This window comes from Mugil cephalus, chromosome 11, assembly GCF_022458985.1.
Source record: "Mugil cephalus isolate CIBA_MC_2020 chromosome 11, CIBA_Mcephalus_1.1, whole genome shotgun sequence".
NCBI classification, from domain to species: Eukaryota; Metazoa; Chordata; class Actinopteri; order Mugiliformes; family Mugilidae; genus Mugil; species Mugil cephalus.
Window position 1 is genome coordinate 6,353,303 of NC_061780.1, and position 21,476 is coordinate 6,374,778.

Below are 21,476 nucleotides of genomic sequence, written 5' to 3' on the forward strand. Positions count from 1 at the left end.
ATGCTGGGAGATGTCTAATTCAGCACTGTGCAGTGTTTGACCAAACTTTTTCTCATTACGTAAGCCCACCTGAACTGAGGAAAGGGAACGCGTCCAGCCTCAGTTTGTCTCCTTCGGCTCCCGGTGCTGCAGTCCCTCGATCGAACAGGGATGCTCCTCTGCCGGTGTCTGGCAAACGAGGAAACAGGGACTGTATGGTCTGAGTGACAGGAAGAGAGAGAGAGAAAGAGAGAAAGGAATAAAAAATATGAGTGGGAGCCATGAAAAAAATAGTATTCCTACAAGTCTGCCCCCATGGCGCTGAAGCACTGTGCTGGGCGAAGTCGTGTGTTGACAGCAGCACCCTGCAGAGTGTGATGCAAACGGTGACACAGTCGCAGCAAGGACAGGATAAAAAGGGGTGCCATGGGAGTCCGGGGAGCGGGTGGGGGGGAGGTAGGAGGACGCAGAGGCTCAGAGACTCAAAGGCAGGAAAAGTACAGTCAAATGGAGACCAGCGATTAAGACGGTGGGCACAAAGGATAAATGACAAGAAGAAAGAGGGATTGCGGGCCAGTTTGCGTAAAGGGACACGGGACGAACAAGAGTGAAAGAATGACATCCATTCAGGAAGTAGGGCAGCTGTGTGTGTGCGCGTGTCAGTGTGTGCATGTCCTCTTTTTTTTTCCTGTGTCAGACACGTGAAACACAAGGAGACGAGGTAAAATAAGTGGAACAGTTGAATCTTAGGAATCAAGGGGACAAAGGGGGGATTTTTCTCCCTTAGTGCGACTGCGGATCAATAGTATCTGTCACCCCACAGCCCCAAGTTTGAAAGGCGAGACTGTACTCCCAAGCTGCGAAGATCTGCGTTGCTTAACAAACCGCATTAATGACCCGCCATTGATCTGATCTGACGCGACCCCTTTGCTTTCTATTTCTTTCATTTTCCAATCGATGACAGATGGATGCGCCGTCGGAGACGGGGATGAGAAAAGGAGGGGATAACGTCTTCTTTTGTTTTAAGGGCATGTTAAAACCGGCCCCCTCCGCGGTCTCCTTCAGAGCCTGCGTCTCCTTATCCCACCTTAAGGATGGGACTGACAAATGATGGATGAATCTCCCTTACTGTACTCTCAAGTTGTGTGTACTTTCGAGGACATTAATCGTCTAAAATAAAATTATCGGCACCGCAGCACTTACGTCCAAATGAGAAAAAATAGCCCTCTACAGCAATTTGTGTGGCCACATTCATAAGTTGGAGAAGAACCTGAAACATTTAAATGATTCCCCAAACTGTACTACAAAAAAAAAAAAGTCAAAACATTATTTAACTAAATTAGGACATTTTTGTTCATGAGACTCCCTTTCTGTTCTACGATTTATCTCTGTAAAATTTTTACAATCTCTCTCAGGGCAAAAAAAGACAAGCGAATTGTAGTCTATTATGACCACCATTAGAGAGAGTGAATAAAAGATGGACACGATGAATACCACCATTCTCTTGTAAGGAGAGGATGCACAGCAGGGGCCTGGGAAATATAACAACTGGACGACTAGAGTGGAATGGATTTCGGTTACTTGAATTAAATCAGGGTTAGATAAAAAATTAAATTTGAGTAAGGGCGCATCCCTAAATGTCAGGATTTTTTTCTTTCTGCCAGCTTTCTCTTTTCTCTGTGTATTTAATTTTTTTTTTTTTTAAATTATAAACTGCTCTAAGAGCACAAATATTCTCTCAGTCCATGAACCCCACCATCCTCGTACCTCTGGGGTGCACTCAGGTGTGGTGGAGCTCCCGTTGAAGTGGTTCTGGGCCAGGAAGAAGGGAGAGTTGGCCATGTCCAGGATGGGGTAGTTCACCAAAACAACCTTACTGAAGTTGAACTTGTAGGTGAAACGCTTCCCTTTGGTTTTGTGCAAAATCCGCTTGTTGTAGTAATACCTGCACGGGAGGAAGGGAGGGTATCGATGGAGGGATGGAGCGAGGAGATAAAGGATAAAGGAAAAAGGAAGAGGAAGAGGGGGGGAAGGATTAGTATAATGCTCACATCAAGGTTTTGTGTTTCATTGCTATAAGAAATGAATAAGTAAACAACTTTAGCGCTGTGAGGCAAAAGCTATGCTGATTTCCCACTGTTTTTATTCATCTCCTCCTTCCCCAAATCAATTCATGTCTGACTGCCTTTATTCGCTACAATCTGGTTTTGTAAAGTGAAATTTTCTTTGGCTCTTAGCAGACAAAAAAAAAGAAAAAAAAAAATCAAAAAGACCTAATCTCTTTGAACCCGTAACACACTACAGAACAAAAACTTCCTCTAATTCGGCACAAGACTATTTATCAATTCAATAAATTATGTCACGATACGATATCATAGTTTTTAGTGATATCAAAATAAAAGCGTCTTTTATGATCCAGAAATTTATTGGTGTTTAAAATGAGAAAGAGATGCATTTTTTTGTTGTTTCTTTTTCTTTCAGTAATATAGAAATTGATCAACGAAGGATGAGCGGTGTAATAAAAGAGCTGGTTTCATCCTGTATTTAGTCTGAATAATCAGAACTATCTTAGGCCCTGAAACTTGTTAATGTGCACGACACCAAGAAGCCGTCACCGTTTACAGCAACCAGAGCACGACGAGACGAGGCTCCATGGCAACAACCCCCGGGTGTCTCCCGCTGGGTGTGTCAACTCGTTGTCATGCCAGTTTCCTTTGCCACCCACAGAGGTGTCACAGTGTACAATCTGCCAGGATGCCAGGTTGATCAGCGGTAAAGGGGAAAACATGGAGCCATCTGGGCCAGGTGAAGGAGCGCGGGAGCGGGGACGCGGGACGGTACGGATTGCCACGAGAGACGAGTCCTCGCGTCTTCTCCCGCGCTCCTTTGTTTCAAGCGGCGGGCCGCGGCGAATGCGCCCAACGCGGCGAGCATTAGACAAGCTCAGCATTAAACCCCGGTGAGCAGCGGGCTGATTATGCAGACGCACCACATCAACAAACACAGCAGCATGTACATATCAGCGTGAATCCACACTGGCTGAGCCCGGTGCAATGATGTGTACATGTTTTGCTTTGCGTGGCAATTGTGCCGTGGCCCTTAATTGAGCAATTAAGTGAGGCTAATTAAGAAGGCTAATTGTGGCCCCAGCCAATTCATAACAATTAGACTCTGACGACAGCCCCCATTAACAAGAGGCCAGAGCAAAGCGGAGGGAGGGGGGTGAGGCGGGGTAGGGGAAGAAGTCGGGGTGGTGGGTATTTGCATAAGAAAATTGTGAGCGCAGTTGGGGGTGCAAACCGCTGAACCTATAGAGTGCGCCGTTGTTTTAATCACCTTCGGCAAGTTCGATGCCAAACAGTTTCTGAAGGACTCCAAGCAATTTTGCACCGAGGCTTAATTTTGAAATCCTTATTGAATTTTTTATTTGGCAGCTCAATGGTGAACTTTCCATTAGGATGTCCACTGATAAGGAGAAATTGAGGGTATTGATGTTGCGGAGGAGTCCCACCTTTATCTTTCCATCTTTGCTAACACTGAAAAAAAGAGCGCTCAGCCCGGCGAGAGTGAGGAATTTATGTAAACGGCGGCGCGGAGAACTCGGCTATTCATCTCTCACGGCGCTGCCCGCTCGACATTTGACACATCGCGGCGCGAACACGCACCTCAGCGCCCTGCTCAGCTTGTCGTAGTTCATGTGAGGCTTGCATTTCCTTATCCCCCAGAGCCGGGCCACTTCGTCGGGATCCTTGATGACGAACTCGCCGTAGTCCCCCTGCCAGGCGATCACCCCCTGATACTCCTCCTTCTGCAGCAGCTCCAGGATGAAGTGCCACAGCTGGATCTGCCTGGAGCCGGGGCTCGACTCCGGCTTGTAGGCCCAGTCTGGGAAGGCGAACCCTGGGCAGAGGGCGAAGGAAAGAGCGGAGGATGAGTTTAAGGCGTGTTGTTTGTCCCGCTGCTCGCTGAGGGAGTGGGGGGGGGGTGTCGCTGTCTGAATGACTGATGAGTGATTGGGGTGAGGGATGATGTGTTTAATATCACAGCACGTGCCCTGAGCAACGTTAGTCTGAGCCGATGCCCTCTAGCCTCAACAGATTGGTCAGTGGGATGATGACAGAGGTCTGATTGATGCTGCTCAGGCCTGCATTCGAAAAAGCCGACTGCATGCACATCATGGGTGAAGTTAAGAAGATTTTTGACTCAGGCCAAAGAGAATCTAGCACTAACTAGCCTTGCGAAAACATTAGAGATAGAACCAATTACCGCCAGACACTCGAATTTGTTTGGCAATGCGAGCGCGTGTGGTTAATCTTTATAAATAGCTGAATATTTGAGAGGAATTCCTACAGGCGATTTTGACGACGATGGTAATGATTCTCAGGTTTTATCAGCAACTGTATTTGCAGATTTACACATGCAGGCTAGGGCTACACTTCAAGATTTCTTAGCACTTTAAAAAGAAAAATTAAAAAAAAGTATTCTCGGTGGGCTAACCTGGGTGATAGGACTGACCTGGCGTCCAGAGGGCAGGCACAGGGGGGAGCAGCAGATCACTGACGCAGTTACAGTCCATGCCTCCACGACACCTGAAAGAAAGCGGAGAGAAGGCATAAACTTCCACGGACGGAACAGGAGGAACACGCGATGTCATTTTAATGGAAAAGTATTCGCTTAAACCTGGCGTCAACAACCGCGCAGTTTTATAACCCTGAGCTGAAGTTGTAGAAAGTAAACTTTGTTGAAAATGAAAATATTGCATAAGGGTTTAAAGGCACAACATGAGTTCAAAACGATACTATAAATCAATGTGAAATATAGCAAGGTTATGTTTCATATGTCTTTGGCTGAGATCAGGTGTTTGATGGATGTGATCTTGTGTGGCCACCTGAGGCTGTGTCTGATGCAACGTGGTAGACATCCCTATAGTGCATTTATGAACAGGAGGAATTAAATAGACGGCCGAAAAGCAACTTAGAAGCCGAGCCGTATTATACATTAAAAATAGGGGTTTTAAATATATAATAGGGCCTGGTTATTCCTTGGTGGAGTTTTTCAAAGTAGAAACTGCACATTAAGTCAAAACTCTCTATGTGAGAAGTTATGTTCAGGGTTACCAAGGGTGAGGCTTAATGGTCTCCCAGAAGAGGTGAGGCTTTGTTTGTTATGTGATGTAGGTGATAAAGCCAGATAAAGACCATTTTAGATTTTTTTTTTTATATATATATGCTCATTATATGATGATTTGAGGGCTTTGGTTTTTAGAAAAATATCTTTCATCATCTCATCTAGAGTATTGAGAAACTAGAATACAACTTCTCTGGCTTTATACAAGCAGACATTCGGCAGAGATGCCTGCTTTTAGTTAGTGTTATACGTTTTGGTTTGTTTTTTTGATAATCATCATTAAGGATTATTTTATATTCTATTTGTACAGTTGACCGAGGTATTTTGATTACTTTATTGACATTGGGTAGCTAAATAAGCAGTAATACATCATATTTTGTATGCTCATTAACATTAACCTGTTTCAGTACGGTGTGTGCTGTGGGGTAAAATATCTAGATAAAAACTGTGAAAATAAAAATAAAGTTGTATAAAAAGGAAGCAATCAAGGGAAGTAAAAGACACAACTGATGATTATATAGAGGTTCCTTATTCATATGTTGGAACTAGCAACAGGTCATACAGCAGAACCATTTGAGAGTCAATTAAGCTGCTGATGGCCGGTGAACACTTTCATGTTTAATATAACAAAAAGGTAAAATATGCAGCTGGATCAGACCGCTTCATCTCTACTGTCAGTTTTCACTGCTTCACTTTTACAAAACACAAACATAGTGCATCACCCTGATCCCACCTCAGGTGTGCACAAAAAAACTTGTTGATTTCCACCCCACCGCATTTCCTCATCCGCTCCATACAATAACGCGTGCGTGCGTGAGCCGGGGAGGGAGGGAGGGGCCGCTTCGTTAATAAGAGCTCAAAAAGAATAACGTCTGCTAAATGAATGTATATAGACATCTGCTGACAGGGGAAGGTGAGGAGAATTCACTCGTTTTTATGATGAACAAGGAGACGGGATCTAGTTTGGATATCACATTTTCATCAGGGTTGTTTTACAAAGCTCAGATGGAAGAGCTGCCCTGCTGCTACACTGGTATCTTTAATGCTGGCCTCTCTATCTCTGCCTTCACTCTCTGCTTCTATTTAATTATGCTCTGTGAATTTTGGATTTTCCCTCCAGCATTGAAATGGAACGTGAATTATTAAGGTGTGTTTGTATAAATTATTATTGCTAACTCCAGGCATTTCTCACTCTCAGCCTCCCTCTCTCTTTCTATCTGTCTCTCGCTCGCTCTCACCCTGCTTCTAGCCTTTGGATTGTGGCCCCTCTCACTCGCTCTCTCCTCCCGCCCTTCATCCTCCTTGTTTTCAAGCCGCTCCCTCTGTCTTCAAATATGGAGCTGGCGTTCATCCTATCTAACACCCCCCCTCCACCACCACCACCACACACACACACACACACACACATCATTCACGTTATCCTTTTTTTTCATCCTTTTCTCTCCATCTTGTGTCTCTGCCTGAACTCACTTTCCCACAATAAGTCAAACTTATCATAAGGCTATATCTTTATATCACAAAGCTATTCAGTGTCACATGAGATTTTATTTTTATTTTTTTCACAAAACCATACCATCATAGCCTTATACAATTTTGATTGTTCAGCGCACCAGCAGGATATTAAATCACACAGCGGCGTTCAAGTGATCAGAGGAAATTTCAAAATGTACGTCTCCATTGAAATGTTGACGTCCGACCCATTCGTCTGACTCGAGGCCTGTGCGAAGATCGCTCTTTAAACAAAGAGATATTCTTCGCGTTGGAGGTGATAATCTATAAGTTTCCTCTTCCCCGTGGGCTACAGGTCATCAATACTGCACCACCTCTTTCGTTTTGCCATATTCTCATGGTCTGCAGCGGGTGCATACGCTCGTGACCTCGGAGGAAAACGTATATGCGTGCTCCCCTCTCTCAGGGTCTCTCCAGCTACCTCTCGCACCACCTACGCGCCCACCTCAGATCCGTAGCCGTCCTCCCCTTTCCTATGCCACAACATATCTATACAGGTGAATCCTCTTTCCCCACCTCCTTTCTATTCACACCTATCCACTGCCTTCTCTCCCTCCCTCCTCCCTCCCGACCCACCCATCTCCTTCTCTCCTGCTCTGTGTGTTTTGCTTCGGCGCAGTAATTTTCCGTTTGATTTCGGAGGTAATGCATTTTTTACAAATCAAAGAGGAAGCCAGGCTGCCCCCCTCCTCTTCCTCCTCCTCCTCCTCCTCCTCCTCCCCTCTCTCACTACCTCCCTCCCTCCCTCCCCCCCTCTCCATCTTCCCTCCCTGCCCAGTCTCCCGTCCCCCCCCCCCTCTTCTCCTCTCGGCCCCCCAGGCCAGAGAGGAGATAAAGGAGCCCCCATCATTTCCTTGTTAGTTTTGATTTGGGCAGCACAGGGCTTTCAAGTTCCCCCCATCACCCCCAGAAACATTATAACTAGCAGCCCAGGGAATACTGCTCCTCGTACGCACACACTCGCGCACACACATGCATACACAGGCTGTCAGATGCAGACGCTCACACATTGTAATGGATTGTGCATGCACAGTAAACACACAGTCTCGAGCAGATGTGGCACAAACGCGCAGGTACTCAGGTACGAGTCACACACACACACAGTGAGGAGTGGCACACAAAATAAGACACGGAGCCCATAGATATCGACTGAATCGATATCGACACACTAACACACATCTCGCCGAGTGGAAAGAAAGAATGCACTTTGTTTACTAAAGAAGCCGGCGCGCTGATAGGGAGAGGGGATGCGGGCAGACAAAAACACAAATGCGTTTTATTTTGCACTGTGCACACAAAAGTCCACAAACAAAAGACTTCTCTCCACAAAAGGTCACCCACAAAGCCCAGTGCGGATGATGGATCACACAGTTACCAGCGACAATGGTGAGCACATACAATGCGGGCGCAGGGTTACATCTGTACGCACGAAAACACACTGGGCGCTCCGAGGAAACCTCAGCATCGCTCCCTAGTTAACGCATCACTGCCGCTGGAAACCCGTCGCCGTGTTGATGAGTCAGAGGCTTCTGATATTTCAGTCGACCAGAGAGAGAATTTTCTGTTTTCTTTTGGACACGACGACGATGGGAGATGGAAGGACGCGCAACGTTGCCAGTCAAAGCAGGAAAGTAAAAGGCGTTTGATGCTGTTGCTGGTCAACTTTGAAGTATCTGAAATCACTTCGTATTTGTGTAATTGACTTGACCACTCCTACCACTTCTAGCCAAGCATCTCGGAAAATTATTCACATTCGATGTCCTCGAAAATTCGTTCTGCAAACAAGTCCACAAAGCAACGCGCTGTAGCGCTGCACCGCTGAGAGACAGCGTGTTTCACATGTTCGCAAACCATCTCACACTCCCTCGTTTTCTTTGGCTTTCTTTTAAACTAAATACATCTTTGTGGCTTTGCTTATGACAAGAACCACACAAAAAGTTTGCTTGCTTGTTTTAAGTGTCCTTTGAATCATGTAACTTGCAACAAACCTGCTCGGGTAATTCAAGAAATAAAAACTTACGAGCTACAGTAGCTTCATGTTAATGGTCCCCCCACCCACCCGAGCCCCTCAACCATCTTTGGTTTTTACTTGCACTCACTTTCTCCTGATAAGTCCAACTTATCGAAATCGCTATATCTTCACTAAGCTACTCATTTTCTGGATTTATTGACTGATTGATGCGCACTGACGCAAGTTTGCAACGAGGCTGGTAATCTTTCAGGACTGGCACACTTGTGAAACCAAGGTTAGTGGGCCAGCGACGGGAGTGAAAAGGAAACAGTTGTGAGGAGAACACTGGAGTATCAGCTAGGTTTTTGAAATTCTGCAAAGTGACTGGGGTAGAAGGAGGAAGGGGGGGTGTAAGCCTGACATTCAGGCAACATTATGTCTCCAGTGCTGTCTAAAGAAGGAAAGAGTGATGGGTCGCGATATAAAAAGATAGCAGAATGTGAGAGGCATGAAGAGTCTGGCCTCTCCCGCTTTCTTTTTCCACTAGATGAAACGGACTCTGTACATCTGTCTCATCTTCCTTTTTTTGGTTGCCCCTGAAAAAGGCCCAACTGAACCCTCTCCCTCCCTCTCTCCCTCTCTCTCCCTCTCTCTCCCTTTCTCCCTCTCGACTTGCCTCTCTCCCGCTATCTCTGTCTTTCCTCCTCTCTCTGTTCCTCTCCCTGGTTAGCTCTGACACACTGGTCAGCCTCAGGGTGGAAGAACAGAGGGACTCTGCTATGGGTTTGTTAGAGGAGATGGAGAGAAGGAGAGAGGAGAAATGAGGATGGGGGAGAGAAAAGAGAGGAGGAGGAGGAGGAGGAGGAGTGGAAGGGGGGGAGGGAGGTTGGTTGGTGAGGAAGAGGGAAAAGAACCTGTCTATTAAAATGTTAAAGAGAAAAGTCAATCTTGAATCAAACTGTGTTCCTACAGTGGTCTAAAATTCTTCTAAATTAGATACATTTAAATGACATTTGGGATCGTTTACAATTAATAATGAAAACTGTGTAATTTTTCTTTCTTTTTTGAACATTGTTAAATATCTGAATATAAAACACATAAGATAATACAAACGTAAATATCTATAATTTATTTGCAGTGCAAACTATCTCTAAATAAGAATTGGATGATAAATGATTTATGAAAACTTCACCTGGATGTCACATGCATAAAAAGAGTTTTAAATTGTCTTCGACTATGTACTAATGCATGGAGTTGATTAGCTTACACTAAAGCTGACTGTAACACAGTCCACTTACATTTTACAGAACTCAACATCTAGCAGGCGTATTTACCTTTTATTTAATATATAATGTGAACAGATTGTAAAACATTAAAATGGGCAATGATTTTGTTTAACTGTCTTTCTTTCTTTTTTTTTAATTAGCGTTAACGTGTTGGAAATAGGCATTTACACTCTTAACAGGTTATCCCTTGGATTGGGTACAAAGAGCTCCTAACACCAGAACTACACTGATCACACGGCAACATTTATTGCAGATAAATGTCCACATGATCACTTCTTTGTACCTCGAGCTCCAAACACCCATCACAGCGCCATATGAAAGAGAGAGAAATCAGTGCAGCTGGTGTAATAGAAAGAGGCAGCAGTGCAGTACTGTCAGTGTATCTAACCAAGATGTATAGTTGCAGCAGTACTGAGGCCCTGTGACTGCTTGTTCTCCCACAGAGCACCCATTACTCCCCACTGCAGGGGCAAAGCTAATACAGAGTCCTTCACCCCGAGACAGGCTATCATCTGGCAGGACTGCCCAGCCAGAATATCATCCAATGAAATTTAGTTGGAAAGATACAGTAGTGGGTGAGGCATTGTTAAGTGGTGAGATCAAAGACGGGGAAAAACGGGCCATAAAATATGCTTATATAAACATCCTTGTGCAAATGAAATATCCAAACATTATTTAAAACAGATGAAATGTGAGTAAACTGGTGCGAAAGACAACAAATGTCAGACTGAAGGTCGTCGGCAAATATAACATTTAAGTTGTGGAGTAGTGCTCCTCTATCCAGGCACGGCAGCAGGAAGGTATATGAGTGACGCCTTTGTATGACAGCAGAGGTAGTCTGAGGCACAGTATCAAACTCTTAATTCAGTTTTTATGAGAATTATTCAGAGTATGGTATTATTCAGAGTTAAAGGCACATAGAGTGAGGTGAAGTTTAGCCTCCACTGAGTCATTCCAGGCTACGACACATGCAGAACTTGTTTTTTGGGGACTTTCATGAAAGGTGAAAAACAGCAAGTTTAAGAAAAGGTGAGTGGAGGCGAGGATGTTCCGCGCGTGAAAGCGGTGTTAGTATGATACAGGACGCCGGCCTTAAGAAAATAAGGAAAAGAAGGGGTAAAAAAAAAAAAAAGGATGAAGAAAAAAGTATCAATCGATGGGGTTAAATTATTCATCGTCATTAATTATCGATCGCTCTCCGCTGCCGGCTCGTCCGCCTCGCGCCAGAGTTGAAAGGAGGGAAAGCGCGCTTTATTAAAACCGGCTCGAGCCTCATTGTTTCATGTCCCGCGGCAAAGAAAAAGCTCGAGTTTGGCTCTGCCCGCGCGAGGAGAAAAATATACGCACACGCACGCACGCACACACATCGCTCCACCTCTACGCTTAGCCTTCTCTCTCTCTCTCTTCCTAACTCTCGCTCTCTCTATCTATCTCTCTCTCCCTCTCTCTCTCCTGACGCGCGGGAGGAGCTTTGGGGAGCCTCGCGCGGTGTTCACGGGGCGGCTGTGTCTCGCGTGGATCGATGGGGGATCAATGGCTCGCGCTGACTAATAGCCAGAGAGCGCCTTTGATCTCGCGGCTGAGAGATCAAAACCCGCGCGAGAGGGAAGAGAAATAGGAAAAGAAACCGCGCCGGAGAGCTGACCTTCACACGCGCACGCACACACACACACACATTTGCTTCCGCGCGCGTAAATGGCACACTGGACGCGCTCACGGCTTTTTACGAATTTGACTGCAGGATGTCCTGCCAGCAAAACTCTGAGAGATGCATGGCAAACAAAAACTGCAGGCGAATACGCTCCGGTCTCGTTTGAATAATAACAAGTCTATCTATAGGCTACAACAGAGTCCTCCACGCGCATCATTTGCTTCCGAGTCCCGGTTGTTGCTCCCGATTTTGAACTTCCTCAGACAAGGTGATAGAGTGAGAACAAGGGAGCCATCTGTTGTTTCCAGCGAGCAGATGAGTGTCCTGTGGGCTTAAATTCACGCCTATGGAGACGAAAAGGTGTGCGGATGCGTGCGAGCACTCGCGATGACGGTTCACGCGTGTGACGGAGAGAGAGAGAGACTGAGGAGGTGACTGAAAAAGAGCAGGCCGGAAACCAAACACGCTGACTTTAATTAAGTTTGTTCAGAAAGTGACCCTAGGTTTAGACTGTAATTAACTCCAAAATAATAATTTAAATGTTTAAATGTTTCTCATCAATAGGAAGTTATTCATGATAGTGTTATAGAAGGTGTGGGTCATTATAATTTATTTCTGTACAGTGTTTTGATGTCACACCAATGCTGTTTCCAGTTAATTGTCTGTGGAGACCTTTTAATAGTTCAAAGACTCACTTGGCGTTTGTCCCTACAATAATTAATTTTGTGTATAAGGTTCAGAAGTCTTCTAGAGAAAATGATGCGCTGTTTGATTTTGGGTTAGGCAGAAATCCTTGAAACAAATTAGTTAGAGAAGTCTATTTAACAAATATTTAACAATCTGACAATATTTTCCAAGAATTAGTTTATGGTCACTTGTGTATTCAGATATCTTCATACCAGTGTTCAATACTTGTTTATAGCAAGTTTAAAATAAGATCAGAAGAAGAAGAAAAACACACACACAAACCTAATAATAATAACATATTTTCCCCTATCAGTTATTAGGAAACACAACATAATTCCCTGCAAAATATTACACTTTTAGCCATGGACGTGCCCTCGCCTCCCCCTGTCTCACTGCTCATCCAGCTCTCTCTATCTCCCTCTTTATCCCCCCCGCCTCACCCTCCCTCCCCTCTCTGGTCAGTGAGTTACTCTCTCTATCGCTCTCACTTCCCGAATTAACCACTCAAGAAGTCACCACCGACTCAATCAATAGCTCATACATAAACCCTGCTATAATCGCTCCCCCCGCCTGTCTGTCTGCCCCCCTCTCCTCTCTTCTCCTCTCCTTCACCACCATCTCCCCACACTCCTTGTCCTCTCCTCCTGCGTCCCACCGCCTCTCTTCCCCCTGTCCTCATCTGATCGTTTTGGACAAACTCTGCTCTCATAACCCTCAAACATCCATCTAAAAGATCCTCCAAGTCCTCTCCCTTCTGCTCATGTGGTCTGTGCAACTTCTGATCTCATCGAACCCGACACAATTATACCATGATTAGTGACAAAAGCTGCCTAACATGCTATGACCGATATAAACTTGCGAACTGGCTCTGCACTACTTGAGAGGGTGTCACGTTTATTAACATTTTTAAGATGTCTGAACTTAAAAGCACGGACATATAAATGACTATGCAACTGATAAATGCAAGGGACTGCAGCGAGTTTTCATAAGTCTGAAGCATCATCTGACACGAAGCCTAAACTGAGACCAGACAGCATGCCTAGAATCACTCTTTTACAACACCAAGCGCATAAAGAAGCAGCTCGGCTCCCTCGGTCTGAAACAAACGCAGTCCAATCTGTTCCTAACGTGCGCCTTGTGCTAAATATTTGACCTCGTGCTTCTTGGAGAGTATTTTTTAACTCCTATTTTTTCACTAACTACTGTATTCCTTTAGGGACGATATATTTGAATCCCTCCAAAATGTATTACAGGAGCACAGTAATTCTTTTAAGTGCAAGGGCACTATCGGCCCATGTTAGCGTGTCCAGCCAGAATGGGCCCAGTATTGCGTTATAGCAAAGACAAGGAGACATCAATATTGCATTATCTCATGTTTAACTGTGAGACACAGATAGTTGTTTTGGGGGCCTTAAAGATATTGTATTACCAAAGGAGATGCAAGCAGACACACGCACGCACACACACACACATGGACTAGAAGAAAAAAAAGGGAGAATAACACACAGAGAATTTTAAAATTATAAGGCCTCTACACACCCTCTCTCAACCTCTCTTTCTCCCTCTCTCTCTCGCTTCCCTCGCTTCTTCTCTGCCTCTCTCTCCAAAGTCTTTGATTCGTCCGTGCGGTTTGATCTGCAAGAGAGCGAGTTTTGTAAACACATTTTTCACGATCATATAGCCACGGGCAAGGGGAGCGTGAGGCGCGGAGGAAGAAGGAGAAGGAGAGACTCAGAGACAGAGAGAGGAGAGAAAGAGAGAGAGAGTGTGTGCGTGTGTGAGGAGAGAGAGGGAGAGAGGGAGGGAGGGAGGGACGTTTAATGAGTGCTCAAGATGGAAAGATAGACTGACAGAAAATGCAAGGATGGAGTCTCAAATATGGCTTGCTGCTACAGAGCAACAAAGACACACACACACACACACACACACACACACACACACACACACACACACACACACACACACACACACACACTAGGGAGCCCAGACTGATGGTTTTGGCATAAGCAAAGCATCACAGAGGTTGATGAAATGTGAAGCAACAACGAGAAAAAGCTAAAAGTTATTCAGTTTTCCTCATCATGCAGAGGAGGGTGACAGTCCAACGCTGCATTTCCCGATATGACACTTCCTGACTGGTAGAAACAGAGAGAAAGAGAGAGAGAGAGAGGGATGGGAGAGAGAAAGACGCATCTCGTTTGGGATGATGAACACAGAAAACAGAGAGGAACAGCCTATGAAAACCTGATTATGGGGGCGAGCCAATAAAACGCTGCGCACAGACGGTAAACACAGTGTTGGTAAAGCTGAACTAATAAAAGTGCGAGGCTCTCATTCCTTACATTTCTTTTTTTTTTCTCTCACTTGTTTGGAACAGTTTCTCTCTTTTTTTATCACCTGGCAGCTGCTAATCCGGTTAGGTTCGATCGGCTCGGGTAATGGCGCTAACACCGGCTCCACCTCTCCACGGGACTCGACGCAAGAGGAGGTGACGCTGACCGGGAAAGAGCTTCAAAAAAAGACACACTCGACCGATAACGACGGCGAAGGAGAAGAAGAAGAAGATTATGATGATGATGAGGGGGACAGAAGTCCACTCTATGTTTAACACAATTTTCTAATTGAGTTTCAAACTGCGCAACACGTTTGCGGGCAAATGATGGATGCGAATGAAGATTTGCGCAAAGGTGATCCAAACCCCAAGAACAAAAAATCTAAGGAATTCTTATTCCTGCTCAAATTTATTTATTTTTATTAAAAAAAAAAAGAAAAATAGGCATTTAGACTCAAGCATGAATTACAGAAACACACGACATAGACCCCAGGGCTGATAAAATTGCATACGATATTTCTAATGATATATATGATAAACAATTATTATTATTATTATTGTTAATAATAATAATAACGTTGTAGCCTTGAGATGAATTAGTTCCTTTCAGTTGCCAAAGCGCAGTGTGGGGTTAGATGAAGGCCATCACATTTAAAGTGCTTTTCCACTTCGAGATTTGTTTGTTTTCCTAAAAGACGGGGGAAACCATCCTCAACAATTCTGTAGAAATCCCTCGCGTCAGTCGTTAAAAAATGATTTTCTTTTCATTTTTCTCTTTCCTTGCATTCTTTTTTTTTTTAACTTAGCCAACTGTCTTTTTTTTTCTTTTTTTAAGAATAGCTGCGAGCAAGTATAGTCAAAGAGTATGTGTTTGTGCGCGCATGTAGTTGCAGTGCAGCGCAGTGTAGCGTTTCCTCTTCCTCCTCTCTTTCTTTTCTTCTCTCGGTCTTTTCTGTCCGGGGAATTGTTCTCAACGTCCACAAACACATTGCAAATACCCGCCGGCCCAGCAGCATCGATTTCTAATTAGACGCCAGGATAATCGTTGGAGAGAGATGAAAAAAAGAAGAGAGTGATAGCGAGACCGAGTAAATAAATATATAAACGAATTAGAGCCCAGATTAATTGAATGAATATGAGCATTAAAAAGAAACAAAGGTGATCTTGGTGGGTGAACTTTGCGTGTACTCAGTTATATATACACAGAGGAACGCATGCTGGAATATACATGCAGGAACAGGATAGTTTTTTTTTTGTTTGTTTGTTTTTATTTTATTTTTTTTAATCTGAAGCAGATTGAATGAGGACATTTTGTTTTGCACGCGCGTATGTAGCTGCACTTCCGCTGATTTCATTTTCAGATGTTTTAAATGTGAAGTCATTGCAACAGAGAGCTCAAAGGATGCTGCGGGAAACCTTGGATGATGCTCAGCAAAACTCCGCTTACTTCAAATGGTCGTTTAAAACACAAGCAGGGAACCAGGAGTATCGCATAAATATAGGCCAGGCTTATTAACATGACAACCATTAAGATTTACAGACGCATAAACTCTGTGCCTGAAACTGTGACAGCACTCAACCTTGAACCAAAGCCACAGTTGGATTATCCAACTTCTCCACTCCTCGGTCAAATTTCCACCCTCCCCTCTCCTCCTCCTCCTTCTCTTCCTCTCCCTCTTGTCTTCCTCCCTCTTTCTGTCTCCTGACAGAGTGTGACAGGGGGTTAGCCGGGGAGCTCAGGTAGCTCGTTTACTTTAATTAACGTTTCATCATCCTCGGAGCGGGGCCGCGCACCGTATATACTCTTTCATGCTGCTCCGTCTCTCATCCCCGTTCTCCTTCCATTCATCACCAGCCCTCCTCTGCCTTCTCTCCCTCTCCTCCTCACCTCTCATCTTTTTCTTCAACTACTCGCCATATTGCCCCCGCGCTCTGTCTCACGACCACTCGAGCATATACAGGATAATAATTCAAACACTTTCCTTCCTTGCTCCTTCCTCTCCGTCCCTCTTCCTCCTCCTTCTCATCGCCCCCCTTCGATTTTCAACTTTGTGACTTCTTCCCCTCCTCCCCGTCTTTTCTCCTCCACTTTTTTTCCTCCCCCTTTTACAATAATGATGTCATTAACCGCATATCTCCAGGCCCGTTTAATCAGCTGACGCAAAGGAAGGAAAACGGAGTGCAGGCAATCTTTTTGGAAATGTTTTAGTACAAACACAGCTGCAGCAACTGTAAGCACCTCGGTGTATATTAAACCTCAATATTATGATCATTACGCACATATGTGGTTCAACATTCGCACACTGCGCTCACTGAGGGAGAAGAGGAAGAGCGATTGAGCCGTATTGATCACCTTTGATCACATAATGGAAAATACCCCCCCCCCCCCCCAGTAGCTGATCATCATCAGACAGGAGAGCGCATTAGATAAAATCAAAGCTCTCTTTCTGTTTTAGTTGGATTATCGGTTATTGAGCGAATGCGGAGTTATTGATCACTATAATTTTAAATTTTGTGCCGCATCTATTTTTTCTGCTTTTGCGCAAGGAGCGAGATCCAGGGATGAGGAGGTTATACATACAACCCCAGCAAGTAGCGCATCTATCTATAAATTAAGAGTTTCTACGAGAAAGGTTCTCTTAAACGTTTGGCTAACTTTTACGCATGCGGCCCGTTGATGGCAACCGGACGGTGAGACCTAAATTACGTTGGTTTTGAGCGTGACTTGCAAAAGAGTTTATTAAATTTTCGTATTATATTATGGCCGCATAGACAACTGGGAAAGGCTCCAGCAACCCCCGTGACCGGTAGTAGAAGACGAGATGATGGTATGTCTGTATAAAGCTATATTCAAATAAATATAATTTCATATCACATATAACAGTGCAGCATTATTTGAGGCCCCTATTCAAATTAACCCGTCTTTTACTCTGACGAGAACTCACCAAAAGTAATGTAATCCGTCGAGTTATCGCGACGTTTGGGGAAAATTTAAACGAGCAATAATGTGTATTTGCTATTAGTATAAAATGTGGTATTTTTAAGCTTGCGTAAACTTGAAGCCTCATCTTAACCATGTCTTCATGTTTTAACCCCATGCAAAATACTCAAATGTCACTACTTTGAACTTTTACATCATTTATCTGTGACTGAATACTCTTCATTGTGACACTCAGACAGACGCATGATGCATTTATCTAGAAGTTATGAGGTAGACCCGTATTATGAACCGTTCATATATAGTTTTCTGAATGACACATCACAAAGTAACATCAGTACTATTCATGGGATCCCACAATGAACTGATTCTAAAGGTAACCATCCAAAGACAAAAAGGAGGGGGATACTCAAATCACATCAAAATATCTCAGATTTTACTAACTTACTCTTAATGAAAAACAGAATGATGAAAATGAATCAATACAACGGAGCGTAGAAACTTTCCACCGAACAATAGAACTGAATCCCCTTGGAGTCTGCTCAGAGGCAGGGTTTGATAAGAAGCTGGAAATGACAGGTGTTATATGAAGCAAAAATGAAATAAGAGGAAAAAAAAGGAAAGTAAATGCAGTTAGACTCATGCGGTTCAGTGTGATGTGGGTGTGACTTGTACACAGCCTGGGACTCTGAGTGCATGGAGTACTGTGATAGTTTAAACAGTTTAAAACACTTACAGTGGTAACCGGATTTGTAGCCTTGTGGGTTTAAGAACTTGATAAAATCCACTGGTGTCCGCTGGGACTACAGGGGTGCGCGCTCACATACAAATTGCCGTTGATAAAGAGGGAAGGGGGGGATCACAAACCTTAAACCTCACTACTCTCACACTGGTTTACAGAAAAAAAAAAAAAAAAAAACTCTCCTACCCAGAATGCAGCTGGATATATACGTATATCCTGGATCCCGTGCGGATGTGGCTGTCATTGCTGCATGCATTTTGCCTTTGGGAGCACTAGTGCCGAGGTGTGGGTAGATTAAATTCAAAACTTAAATGTCGTACAACGGAATGTACATGAAATAGAGTAAATATATAAAAATGGATCAACCAATCCTGTAGGTTTCCTGAAGAGTGGTTTTGAATCTCAGTCTGGTACCTAGGCCCTGGCCATTGCCATAGCAGTGTCTTGACTCCCAGCTAATACAGAAAAGGGAAAACCTCAGGGGGACCCAACTGACATAGTGAGGTAGAAAACCTCAGATTATGCACAACTTTTAGCATTTCATAAGCACATTGTATAAAAATTTGTCCCCGTAGGAATCGTCACAAATGGGAAAATTACTAAAAACGTTTTGTTCCACAAGGCTACAATAAAGATGGACTTTTAAACAAATAGGTACATGGGCAATGACTGGCTGTGGGAGTCAACCCCCAATGGCAATTCGAGGAACTGCAGTACCCAGAGAATAACGCTTGGACAGTAAAAAGTCATGCAGGACTCCTGTTTGTCTGCAGTGATGTGAATGTCAAACTCTGGGGCCGAGTCAGATCAATAAAACATATCAATCTTTTAACTGAATGACACTATATTGTATAGTGAATATACTGTATTAGTGAATATGCCGACAAAGAAGTGACGCAACTTACAGTTCTGAAATACTAAAGCAGATCTGAGACTAAGCCTAAAACAGTGACTGACTATTTGTGTTATGTGTGTTAGCCAAACCTTTATGCAGCTACGTTCAGATGTGGAGAAAAAAAACATAATGGACTATTATTATTAATGTGGCACAACGTGTCCATATGATCTAATAATAAAGTGTGGGGGCGTCTCGCTGGCTTAGGGGTCCAAGAGTCTGACCGTACAAACACAACGCTCCCTTTGTTGTATGTCATTGCTCTTCTCTCTCTCTCTCTTTCTACTCATTCCAATTATTTCTCTATTTCAACTGTCAAAAAATAAAAGCCAGAAATAAATTATAGAAAATCAGCACGATAACATTTCAAATCATTTTTTTCTTGAAATCTGTAAATCAGACTGAATTCAGCTTCTGGTATAACCATCAGTTAATTTAAATAATATCATTAAAGCAGCCATGTTTTGTTATTAGTCAGCCTTTCGGAGTGATTTATTTGCCCTGTTGGTTATTGATGGGTTTCATTGGTCATAAAAAAATATTCAGCCCATAAATGAACACATAAACTTTGATGTCCAGAAATATATTTCAAACAAGACGCACCAAAGGCAAAATCTCATGAGCGCAGATTCTAAATGAATGCATTCAGAGACTTCACAACAACCGAGCCTGTTCACTTTTCTAAATGTCCATCTAAATGTCTCTCCTACGCTAGCGGTTTTCTCCTCTGCCTCTGATGCCTTTCCCAAGTACAGGCGCTTTTCTGTTGAAGCTACAACACGAAGTCGTACATCCACCGAAATATACACAAACCCACAATAATTCAATCTCTCCATCTTTCTATCTTTGTTTCCCTCTTCCACTCTCTTCGACAAACAATCGTACGCACATGCACACGGTCGGTGCCTGTCTGCCCCGGCCCCCGTCGGCCCTCTTGCCTGTGTGTGCGTGTCAAATCGAATCTCCACCTCGGTGCGTAGTACACCTGCTGTGCCGGCGTATAATGCGCTGCATACAGTGAGTGCGCGATGACGGATTACTGAATTAGACCAATAATGACAAGTGACACTTCTGTTACCGCTCCCTGAGCCTCTGCAGAGAGCAGGGGAGAGGTGTAAATAAAGAACCGACACAGACACAGAGAGACGGAGAAAAGATGGTGGGAAGGAAAATAAACAATATAGAGGAAGTCATGGGGATGGATTGGAAATTTTCAGCTTATTCTGTAAAAATAAATGAGTTGTGTTTCATTCGGCTGCTACTGTCCGGTGTGGTCTTTTCCCCTCTCTGTTTCTGGCTGACACTCGGTTGTCATGGAGTCGTGTGGCTCTTCAAAGCAGATCAGGCTTGAAGTGAAACAACAATTTTCTATATATTTCTGAGATATTTCTACAAGGCGCACGTTTTTTTTCTTTTCTCAAAAGTCAACACCTGGACTCAGTTAGCCTTCAGTCAAACCAAAAACCTAGGCAGCAACCTCACATGTTTGTCGAGACAGAGCCGGTCTGAGAAGTTTTGATGTGCTTTTACTTAATAAATATAGATGAAATGTAGAGCAGGTTAATTTGTTGAGTGTCCACCGGTTGTAGACCGGCGTGTCTGCAGGATGTCTGGCCCCCCCATGGACACGGGTCTCCGCGAGCCTGCATTCAGGATACTAAACCATGCCAAATGAGGAAGAGGAGGTGCAATCCTCCCTGGGACCACATGAATAAATCAGCTTACCACCCGGTGCTTCTGACAGACTAGAGGAGTGCACTTTCAGAGAGATGTACACAAACACGTTTCATTCGCTCATGCAGAAAAGAGGCTAGAAAACAGGCGCTATGTAGGCGTAATAGATGTGAACCACCAGTGGCTGTCTCCTCGTTTTTGGATCTGGAGACTGACTTTATGACACGAGCATCAACGGGAATATCTGTGCCGGCGCTCTGTCGATGTCAATTTAGCTGCGAGGCTCATCATCCTGCCTGTATTGTCTCATAATGGAGAATCACTGGGGGACATAAGCCTGCCAAGTCTTCCAGCCATTGCGCCACAGCCGCGTTTGGCTTGCGAGCCCAATGCTCGAAGGTTGCAAGTAACTTCTGAAACTTCCACCTCTGGCGTACGAGTCGGCTCGACGAAGGGGGCCGAGACGAACGACGCCGGAGAAATGGCAGGGAGCACTTAACTGGGAGACGCAGAGGGCCGTGGAAGGGACAGTGGAGGCACGACTGAAATTGGAAAAAGGGAGAATGGGAGTGTGGGAGCAATAGGGGGAGCGCAGAGGAAGGAAGACAGAAAGAAATATTGACAAAGCCTAGATATACACATAAGTCACCCGACACGACCCGCCTGCTCCCTGTATTTTATAGAGCCGCTCTGCGCTGGCGGAAC

The 21,476-nt window shown here is 44.3% G+C and overlaps 1 protein-coding gene across 4 annotated transcripts in view; it reads right to left on the bottom strand.

The window, feature by feature from the left end:
- erfl1 (Ets2 repressor factor like 1) overlaps positions 1-21,476 on the bottom strand; it is a 45,542-nt gene that overhangs the window by 4,063 nt on the left and 20,003 nt on the right. For all 4 annotated transcript variants that reach the window (XM_047597822.1, XM_047597824.1, XM_047597821.1 and 1 more), the window contains 4 exons: positions 4,495-4,568; positions 3,645-3,879; positions 1,747-1,924; positions 70-199 (listed from right to left, as the gene is read on the bottom strand). In XM_047597822.1, the coding sequence (XP_047453778.1) occupies positions 70-199; positions 1,747-1,924; positions 3,645-3,879; positions 4,495-4,555 (604 nt within the window). In that variant the 5' untranslated portion in view covers positions 4,556-4,568. The remainder of the gene's footprint in view (positions 1-69; positions 200-1,746; positions 1,925-3,644; positions 3,880-4,494; positions 4,569-21,476) is intronic.